Consider the following 11,196-nt stretch of genomic DNA (forward strand, 5'->3'; position numbering starts at 1 on the left):
AAACACCTGCTCAGGTACAACTCCTGCTCAGGTAAAACACCTGCTGAGGTAAAACACCTGCTGACACATTATGTACCTGACCTCACACCTTCTCAGGTAAAACACCTGCTCAGGTACAACTCCTGCTCAGGTAAAACACCTGCTGAGGTAAAACACCTGCTGACACATTATGTACCTGACCTCACACCTGCTCAGGTAAAACACCTGCTGACACATTATGTACCTGACCTCACACCTGCTCAGGTAAAACACCTGCTGACACATTATGTACCTGACCTCACACCTGCTCAGGTAAAATACCTGCTCAGGTAAAACACCTGCTGACACATTATGTACCTGACCTCACACCTGCTCAGGTAAAACACCTGCTGAGGTAAAACACCTGCTGACACATTATGTACCTGACCTCACACCTGCTCAGGTAAAACACCTGCTGAGGTAAAACACCTGCTGACACATTATGTACCTGACCTCACACCTGCTCAGGTAAAACACCTGCTGAGTTAAAACACCTGCTGACACATTATGTACCTGACCTCACACCTGCTCAGGTAAAATACCTGCTCAGGTAAAACACCTGCTGACACATTATGTACCTGACCTCACACCTGCTCAGGTAAAACACCTGCTCAGGTAAAACACCTGCTGAGGTAAAACACCTGCTGACACATTATGTACCTGACCTCACACCTGCTCAGGTAAAACACCTGCTGACACATTATGTACCTGACCTCACACCTGCTCAGGTAAAACACCTGCTGACACATTATGTACCTGACCTCACACCTGCTCAGGTAAAACACCTGAGTTTACAACCAACTCAAAACAGTTGTACTCAATAAACACATAAGGAGGGGGAGAAAAGAATCAGTGGCAGCTAGTAGGCCGGCGACAATGACCGCCGAGCTCCACCCGAACGGGAAGGGGAGCCACCTTCAGTGGCAGCTAGTAGGCCGGCGACGACGACCACCGAGCTCCACCCGAACGGGAAGGGGAGCCACCTTCAGTGGCAGCTAGTAGGCCGGCGACAACGACCGCCGAGCTCCACCCGAACGGGAAGGGGAGCCACCTTCGGTCGGAGTCGTGACAATATCAAGAAGCTGATTAAACAGCATAATCATTCCACAGGTGCACCTTGTGCTGGGGACAATAAAAGGCCACTCTAAATTGTGCAGTTTTGTCACACAACACAATGCCACAGATACATGAAGTTTTGAGGAGCGTGCAAATGGCGTGCTGACTGCAGGAATGTCCACCACAGCTGTTGCCAGAGAATTGAATGTTCATTTATCTACCATAAGCTGCCTCCAATGTTGTTTTAGGAAATGTATCAGGACGTTCAACCGGCTTCACAGCCGTAGACCACTTGTAACCACGCCAGCCCAGGACCTCCACATCCGACATCTTCACCTGTGGGATCATCTGAGACCAGATACCTGGACAGCTGAATAACCGCAGACCTTCTGCACAAACTGATAGAAACTATTTCAGTGAAGCTCATCTGTGTGCTTGTCGTCCTCACCAGTCAATCACATTATTGTTACCGTGGTGACGGGGGGAGGGAAACAAGAGACATAAACCAATAGCAGTGCAGAGAGACAAGGAGGTAACCATTTCACATTGCTCTTGACCTGACTGTAGTTCAGCGGCATGACCAAGTTCAGTGGGGAAATGCTCACCTTCGATGGCCACTGGCACGCTGGAGAAGTGTGCTCTTCATGGATGAAACCCGGTTTCCACTGTACCGGGCAGACAGTGTGTTTTGCGCCATGTGGGCGAGATGTTTGTTGATGTCAACGTTGTGAACAGAGTGCCCCATGGTGGTGGGGTTATGGTATGGGGCAGGCAGAAGCTACGGACAACGAACACAATTGCATTTTATCGATGGCAATTTGAATGCTCAGAGATAGCGTGACGAGATCCTTTTGGCCCATTGTCGGGCCACTCATCTGCCTGTTGTAACCATCTGCCTGTTGTAACCATCTGCCTGTTGTAACCATCTGCCTGTTTTAACCATCTGCCTGTTGTAACCATCTGCCTGTTTTAACCATCTGCCTGTTGTAACCATCTGCCTGTTTTAACCATCTGCCTGTTTTAACCATCTGCCTGTTGTAACCATCTGCCTGTTGTAACCATCTGCCTGTTGTAACCATCTGCCTGTTGTAACCATACCAAACGTAACGTATACTACACAGAACAAAAGTAAACGCAACATGTGAAGTGTTGTTCCTGCTGTTCATGTTTCAGCTTGATAAAGCACGGCCCCATGTCCCAAGGATCTGTACACTATTCCTGGAAGCTGAAAATGTCCCAGTTCTTCCATGGCCTGCATACTCACCAGACATGCCACCCATTGAGCATGTTTGGGATGCTCTGGATTGACGTGTACAACAACGTGTTCCAGTTCCCACGGGTACCCAGCAACTTCACACAGACATTGAAGAGGAGTGGGACAACATCCCGCAGGCCACAATCAGCATCCTGATCAACTCTATGCGAAGGAGATTTGTTGTGCTGCATGAGGCAATTGGTGGTCACACCAGATACTGACTGGTTTTCTGATCCCCACCAGATACTGACTGGTTCTCTGATCCCCACCAGATACTGACTGGTTTTCTGATGCCCACCAGATACCGACTGGTTCTTTGATCCCCACCAGATACTGACTGGTTTTCTGATCCACACCAGATACTGACTGGTTCTCTGATCCACACCAGATACTGACTGGTTTTCTGATCCACACCAGATACTGACTGGTTTTCTGATCCACAGCAGATACTGACTGGTTCTCTGATCCACACCAGATACTGACTGGTTTTCTGATCCACACCAGATACTGACTGGTTCTCTGATCCCCACCAGATACTGACTGGTTCTCTGATCACACCAGATACTGACTGGTTCTCTGATCCACACCAGATACTGACTGGTTCTCTGATCCCCACCAGATACTGACTGGTTCTCTGATCACACCAGATACTAACTGGTTCTCTGATCACACCAGATACTGACTGGTTCTCTGATCCCCACCAGATACTGACTGGTTCTCTGATCACACCAGATACTAACTGGTTCTCTGATCACACCAGATACTGACTGGTTTTCTGATCCACACCAGATACTGACTGGTGTTCTGATCCACTCCCCTACCTTTTAGTCTTAAAGGTATCTGTGACCAACAGATGCATATCTGTATTCCCAGTCATGTGAAATCCATAGATTAGGGCTTAATGAATTGATTTCAATTGAGTGATATCCTTATTTGAACTGTGACTCAATCAAATCTGAAATTGTAGCATGTTGCGTTCAAATTCTGTCTCCCCTGAGATCCTTCATTTTGGGGTCACATTCTGTCTCCCCCGAGATCCTTCATTTTGGGGTCACATTCTGTCTCCCCCGAGATCCTTCATTTTGGGGTCACATTCTGTCTTCACTGAGATCCTTCATTTTGGGGTCACATTCTGTCTCCCCCGAGATCCTTCATTTTGGGGTCACATTCTGTCTCCCCCGAGATCCTTCATTTTGGGGTCACATTCTGTCTTCACTGAGATCCCAACGGCTCCCGAGTAGCGCAGCGGTCTAAGGCACTGCATCTAAGTTCTAGAGCTGTCATTACAGACACCCTGGTTCGATTCCAGGCTGTATCACAACCAGCCGTGATTTGGAGTTAGATAGGGCGGCACACAATTTAACACACCCAGTGTCGTCCGGGTTTGGCCGGTGTAGGCCGCTATTTTAAATAAGAATTTGTTCTTCACTGACTTGCCAAGTTAAATCAAATTTAAAAATCCTTCATTTCAGGGTCACATTCTGTCTTCACCTGTGGGGTTGTACTGCGTATTGGGTATAAAATGCTTAATCATCTCTCCAGGTATGCTGATCCAGACCATAGTGTTCTTCCTGTGTCTGCTGATCGCTGTGTTCCTCATCATCATCCCCATCTTCCACGGACAGAACCTCATGCTCTTCAAGGTCCTGGGGAACATGTGGTAAGTCCACAGACACTGTAGACAGAACCTCATGCTCTTCACGGTCCTGGGGAACACGTGGTAAATCCACAGACACTATAGACAGAACCTCATGCTCTTCACGGTCCTGGGGAACATGTGGTAAGTCCACAGACACTGTAGACAGAACCTCATGCTCTTCACGGTCCTGTGGAACACGTGGTAAATCCACAGACACTATAGACAGAACCTCATGCTCTTCAAGGTCCTGGGGAACATGAGACAGAACCTCATGCTCTTCAAGGTCCTGGGGGACATGTGGTGAGTGGCGCTTCTCAGAGACTATACCCTACACTTCCCAATGGCACTACATGATGAAACGCTTAAATACTGCTTGCGAATGGTTTCTGTATGGATTATGTATGGTTTATGTAATGTATGGATTATGTTTGGATAATGTATGGGTTATGTTTGGGTTATGTTTGGGTTATGTTTGGGTTATGTGTGGGTTATGTTTAGATTATGTTTGGATAATGTATGGATAATGTATGAATAATGTAAGGGTTATCTATGGATTATGTATGGGTTATGTATGGGTTATGTTTGGATTATGTATGGATAATATAAGGATTATGTATGGATAATGTACAGAGTGTGCATGGGTTATGTATGGGTTATGTATGGGTTATGTGTGGGTTATGTATGGATTATGTATAGATTATGTAGGATTATGTTTGGATTATGTATAGATTATGCATGGGTTATGTGTGGGTTATGTGTGGGTTATGTTTGGATTATGTATGGATAATGTATGGATAATGTATAGGTTATGTGTGGGTTATGCATTGGTTATGTATTGCTAATGTTTGGGTTATGTGTGGGTTATATGTGGGTAATGTATGGGCTATGTATGAATAATGTATGGATTCTGTAGGATAATGTATAGGTTATGCATGGGTTACGCGTAGGTTATGTGTGGATATTGTATGGGTAATGTATGGGGTATGTATGGGTTATGTATGGATAATGTATAGAATATGTATGGATTATATATGGATAATGTATGATTATGTATGGATCATGTATTATTTATGCACGGGTTATGTATGGATAATGTATGGGTAATCTATGGATTATGTATGGTTTATGTATGGGTTATGTGTGGGTTATGTGTGGGTTATGTATGGGTTATGTATAGGTTATGTATGGGTTATGTATGGGTTATGTATGGATAATGTATAGATTATGCATGGGTTATGTATGGGTTATGTATGGATTATGTATGGATTATGTAGTTTTATGTATGGATAATGTATAGATTATGCATGGGTTATGCATGGGTTATGTATGGATTATGTATGAATTATGTAGGATTATGTATGGATAATGTATAGATTATGTATGGGTTATGCAGGGGTTATGTATGGATTATGTATGGATTATGTAGGATTATATATGGATAATGTATAGATTATGCATGGGTTATGCATGGGTTATGTATGGATTATGTAGGATTACGTATGGATAATGTATGGATTATGTATGGGTTATGTATGGGTTATGTGTGGGTTATGTATGGATTATGTATGGGTTATGTATGGGTTATGTATAGATTATGTATGGATTATGTATGGGTTATGTGTGGGTTATGTGTGGATTATGTATCGGTTATGTATGGGCTATGTATGGATTATGTATGGATTATGTTTGGATTATGAATGGATAATGTATGGATTATGTATTGATAATGTGTGTATTATGTGTGGATAATGTATGGATAATGTGATGATTATGCATGGATAATGTATTTGTAATGTATGGGCAATGTATAGGTTATGTATGGGTTATGCATGGAAAATGTATAGATGTATGGATTATATATGGATAATGTAGGATTATGTATGGATTATGTATAGATTATGCATGGGTTATGAGTGGATTATGTATGGATTATGTATGAATAATGTATAGATTATGTATGGATAATGTATAGATTATGCATGGGTTATGTGTGGGTTATGTATGGGTTATGTGTGGGTTATAATGTGGTTACCTTTCAAATATAATGTATCCCCTTCATTTCCTCTCCTCAGGCCGTTCTGGTTGATGCTGTTCTCAGTTGTCGTGGTCCAACATGTCACCACCAGGTTCTGCTTCATTAAGAAGTCTGCAGGGACACGGGACCTCCACAACAGGTATGTACACTCGTGTGTTCTATAGATTGACTGTGTTGTTAGGTATGACTCTCGTCTCTCATTCTAGTTCTAGGATGTTTCGTAGGTAGATAGGTTGTACGTTCTCTCAAATAACTGACAGTTACCCTGATCTCCTGAACTTACATGAATGTTTCGTTGCTTGCGAGGCCTATCAGTTAAATGTGATCATCATGTGCAGATGGACATTAGTTTGTTATTGGTGCCAGGTGTAGACATTAGTTTGTTATTGGTTCCAGGTGTAGACAGGGTAGACATTAGTTTGTTATTGGTGCCAGGTGTAGACAGGGTAGACATTAGTTTGTTATTGGTGCCAGGTGGACAGGGTAGACATTAGTTTGTTATTGGTGCCAGGTGTAGACAGGGTAGACATTAGTTTGTTATTGGTGCCAGGTGTAGACATTAGTTTGTTATTGGTTCCAGGTGTAGACAGGGTAGACATTAGTTTGTTATTGGTTCCAGGTGTAGACAGGGTAGACATTAGTTTGTTATTGGTTCCAGGTGTAGACAGGGTAGACATTAGTTTGTTATTGGTGCCAGGTGTAGACAGGGTAGACATTAGTTTCTTATTGGTGCCAGGTGTAGACAGGGTAGACATTAGTTTCTTATTGGTGCCAGGTGTAGACATTAGTTTCTTATTGGTGCCAGGTGAGAAGACATTAGTTTCTATTGGTGCCAGGTGTAGACAGGGTAGACATTAGTTTCTTATTGGTGTCAGGTGTAGACAGGGTAGACATTAGTTTGTTATTGGTGCCAGGTGTAGACAGGGTAGACATTAGTTTGTTATTGGTGCCAGGTGTAGACATTAGTTTGTTATTGGTGCCAGGTGTAGACAGGGTAGACATTAGTTTGTTATTGGTGCCAGGTGTAGACATTAGTTTGTTATTGGTGCCAGGTGTAGACATTAGTTTGTTATTGGTGCCAGGTGTAGACATTAGTTTGTTATTGGTGCCAGGTGTAGACATTAGTTTGTTATTGGTGCCAGGTGTAGACAGGGTAGACATTAGTTTGTTATTGGTTAGCCAGGTGACATAGACAGGGTAGATTGGTGCCAGGTGAAGACATTAGTTTGTTATTGGTGCCAGGTGTAGACATTAGGGTGCCAGGTGTAGACATTAGTTTCTTATTGGTGCCAGGTGTAGACATTAGTTTCTTATTGGTGCCAGGTGAAGACATTAGTTTCTTATTGGTGCCAGGTGTAGACATTAGTTTCTTATTGGTGCCAGTGTAGACAGGGTAGACATTAGTTTGTTATTGGTGCCAGGTGTAGACATTAGTTTGTTATTGGTGCCAGGTGTAGACATTAGTTTGTTATTGGTGCCAGGTGTAGACATTAGTTTGTTATTGGTGCCAGGTGTAGACAGGGTAGACATTAGTTTGTTATTGGTGCCAGGTGTAGACATTAGTTTGTTATTGGTTCCAGGTGTAGACAGGGTAGACATTAGTTTGTTATTGGTGCCAGGTGTAGACAGGGTAGACATTAGTTTGTTATTGGTGCCAGGTGTAGACAGGGTAGACATTAGTTTGTTATTGGTGCCAGGTGTAGACATTAGTTTGTTATTGGTGCCAGGTGTAGACAGGGTAGACATTAGTTTGTTATTGGTGCCAGGTGTAGACAGGGTAGACATTAGTTTGTTATTGGTGCCAGGTGTAGACAGGGTAGACATTAGTTTGTTATTGGTGCCAGGTGTAGACAGGGTAGACATTAGTTTGTTATTGGTGCCAGGTGTAGACAGGGTAGACATTAGTTTTGTTATTGGTGCCAGGTGTAGACAGGGTAGACATTAGTTTGTTATTGGTTCCAGGTGTAGACAGGGTAGACATTAGTTTGTTATTGGTTCCAGGTGTAGACAGGGTAGACATTAGTTTGTTATTGGTGCCAGGTGTAGACATTAGTTTGTTATTGGTGCCAGGTGTAGACATTAGTTTCTTATTGGTGCCAGGTGTAGACAGGGTAGACATTAGTTTGTTATTGGTGCCAGGTGTAGACATTAGTTTGTTATTGGTGCCAGGTGTAGACAGGGTAGACATTATTTGTTATTGGTTCCAGGTGTAGACAGGGTAGACATTATTTTGTTATTGGTTGACAGGGCAGACATTAGTTTGTTGCCATTGTTTGTGTAGACAGGGTAGACATTAGTTTGTTATTGGTGCCAGGTGTAGACAGGGTAGACATTAGTTTGTTATTGGTGCCAGGTGTAGACATTAGTTTGTTATTGGTGCCAGGTGTAGACAGGGTAGACATTAGTTTGTTATTGGTGCCAGGTGTAGACAGGGTAGACATTAGTTTGTTATTGGTGCCAGGTGTAGACAGTTTGTTATAGACAGGGTAGACATTTTGTTATTGGTGCCAGGTGTAGACAGGGTTTAGTTTGTTATTGGTGCCAGGTGTAGACAGGGTAGACATTAGTTTGTTATTGGTGCCAGGTGTAGACATTAGTTTGTTATTGGTGCCAGGTGTAGACAGGGTAGACATTAGTTTGTTATTGGTGCCAGGTGTAGACATTAGTTTGTTATTGGTGCCAGGTGTAGACAGGGTAGACATTAGTTTGTTATTGGTTCCAGGTGTAGACATTAGTTTGTTATTGGTGCCAGGTGTAGACATTAGTTTGTTATTGGTGCCAGGTGTAGACATTAGTTTGTTATTGGTTCCAGGTGTAGACAGGGTAGTTTTTGTTATTGGTGCCAGGTGTAGACAGGGTAGACATTAGTTTGTTATTGGTGCCAGGTGTAGACAGGGTAGACATTAGTTTTGTTATTGGTGCCAGGTGTAGACATTAGTTTGTTATTGGTTTAGTTTGTTATTGGTGCCAGGTGTAGACAGGGTAGACATTAGTTTGTTATTGGTGCCAGGTGTAGACAGGGTAGACATTAGTTTGTTATTGGTGCCAGGTGTAGACAGGGTAGACATTAGTTTGTTATTGGTGCCAGGTGTAGACAGGGTAGACATTAGTTTGTTAGGTTGGTGCCATTGGTGACAGGGTAGACATTAGTTTGTTATTGGTGCCAGGTGTAGACAGGGTAGACATTAGTTTGTTATTGGTGCCAGGTGTAGACAGGGTAGACATTAGTTTGTTATTGGTGCCAGGTGTAGACAGGGTAGACATTAGTTTGTTATTGGTTCCAGGTGTAGACATTAGTTTGTTATTGGTGCCAGGTGACAGGGTAGACATTAGTTTCTTATTGGTGCCAGGTGTAGACAGGGTAGACATTAGTTTGTTATTGGTGCCAGGTGTAGACATTAGTTTGTTATTGGTGCCAGGTGTAGACAGGGTAGACATTAGTTTGTTATTGGTGCCAGGTGTAGACATTAGTTTCTTATTGGTGCCAGGTGTAGACAGGGTAGACATTAGTTTGTTATTGGTGCCAGGTGTAGACAGGGTAGACATTAGTTTGTTATTGGTGCCAGGTGTAGACAGGGTAGACATTAGTTTGTTATTGGTGCCAGGTGTAGACATTAGTTTGTTATTGGTGCCAGGTGTAGACATTAGTTTGTTATTGGTTCCAGGTGTAGACAGGGTAGACATTAGTTTGTTATTGGTGCCAGGTGTAGACAGGGTAGACATTAGTTTGTTATTGGTGCCAGGTGTAGACATTAGTTTGTTATTGGTAGACATTTAGTTTGTTATTGGTGCCAGGTGTGACAGGGTAGACATTAGTTTGTTATTGGTGCCAGGTGTAGACAGGGTAGACATTAGTTTGTTATAGTTTGTTATTGGTGCCAGGTGTAGACATTAGTTTGTTATTGGTGCCAGGTGTAGACATTAGTTTGTTATTGGTGCCAGGTGTAGACAGGGTAGACATTAGTTTGTTATTGGTGCCAGGTGTAGACAGGGTAGACATTAGTTTGTTATTGGTGCCAGGTGTAGACATTAGTTTGTTATTGGTGCCAGGTGTAGACAGGGTAGACATTAGTTTGTTATTGGTGCCAGGTGTAGACAGGGTAGACATTAGTTTGTTATTGGTGCCAGGTGTAGACATTTAGTTTGTTATTGGTGCCAGGTGTAGACAGGTAGACATTAGATTGGTGCAGGTGTAGACATTAGTTTGTTATTGGTGCCAGGTGTAGACAGGGTAGACATTAGTTTGTTATTGGTGCCAGGTGTAGACAGGGTAGACATTAGTTTGTTATTGGTGCCAGGTGTAGACAGGGTAGACATTAGTTTGTTATTGGTGCCAGGTGTAGACAGGGTAGACATTAGTTTGTTATTGGTGCCAGGTGTAGACATTAGTTTGTTATTGGTGCCAGGTGTAGACAGGGTAGACATTAGTTTGTTATTGGTGCCAGGTGTAGACAGGGTAGACATTAGTTTGTTATTGGTGCCAGGTGTAGACATTAGTTTGTTATTGGTGCCAGGCAAGACATTAGTTTCTTATTGGTGCCAGGTGTAGACAGGGTAGACATTAGTTTGTTATTGGTGCCAGGTGTAGACAGGGTAGACATTAGTTTGTTATTGGTGCCAGGTGTAGACAGTGTAGACATTAGTTTGTTATTGGTGCCAGGTGTAGACAGGGTAGACATTAGTTTGTTATTGGTGCCAGGTGTAGACATTAGTTTGTTATTGGTGCCAGGTGTAGACAGGGTAGACATTAGTTTGTTATTGGTGCCAGGTGTAGACATTAGTTTGTTATTGGTGCCAGGTGTAGACAGGGTAGACATTAGTTTGTTATTGGTGCCAGGTGTAGACAGGGTAGACATTAGTTTGTTATTGGTGCCAGGTGTAGACAGGTTTGTTATTGGTTCATTAGTTTGTTATTGGTTCCAGGTGTAGACAGGGTAGACATTAGTTTGTTATTGGTGCCAGGTGTAGACATTAGTTTCTTATTGGTGCCAGTTTGTTAGTTGCCAGGTGAGACAGGGTAGACATTAGTTTGTTATTGGTTCCAGGTGTAGACAGGGTAGACATTAGTTTGTTATTGGTGCCAGGTGTAGACATTAGTTTGTTATTCCAGGTGTAGACAGGGTAGACATTAGTTTGTTATTGGTTCCAGGTGTAGACATTAGTTTGTTATTGGTGCCAGGTGTAGACAGGGTA

General features: G+C 42.9%; 1 protein-coding gene across 1 annotated transcript in view; it reads left to right on the forward strand.

Moving 5' to 3' along the window:
- Window positions 1–6,142, forward strand: part of LOC124028626 (receptor for retinol uptake stra6-like) — a gene marked incomplete at both ends in the record, with an annotated part of 26,639 nt that extends 20,497 nt beyond the window's left edge. The window contains 2 exons of the mRNA XM_046340643.1: window positions 3,872–3,989; window positions 6,041–6,142. Coding sequence (XP_046196599.1) covers window positions 3,872–3,989; window positions 6,041–6,142 — 220 coding nt within the window. The remainder of the gene's footprint in view (window positions 1–3,871; window positions 3,990–6,040) is intronic.
- Window positions 6,143–11,196: the final 5,054 nt, after the last annotated feature.

Source organism: Oncorhynchus gorbuscha, unplaced genomic scaffold, assembly GCF_021184085.1.
Source record: "Oncorhynchus gorbuscha isolate QuinsamMale2020 ecotype Even-year unplaced genomic scaffold, OgorEven_v1.0 Un_scaffold_4534, whole genome shotgun sequence".
NCBI classification, from domain to species: Eukaryota; Metazoa; Chordata; class Actinopteri; order Salmoniformes; family Salmonidae; genus Oncorhynchus; species Oncorhynchus gorbuscha.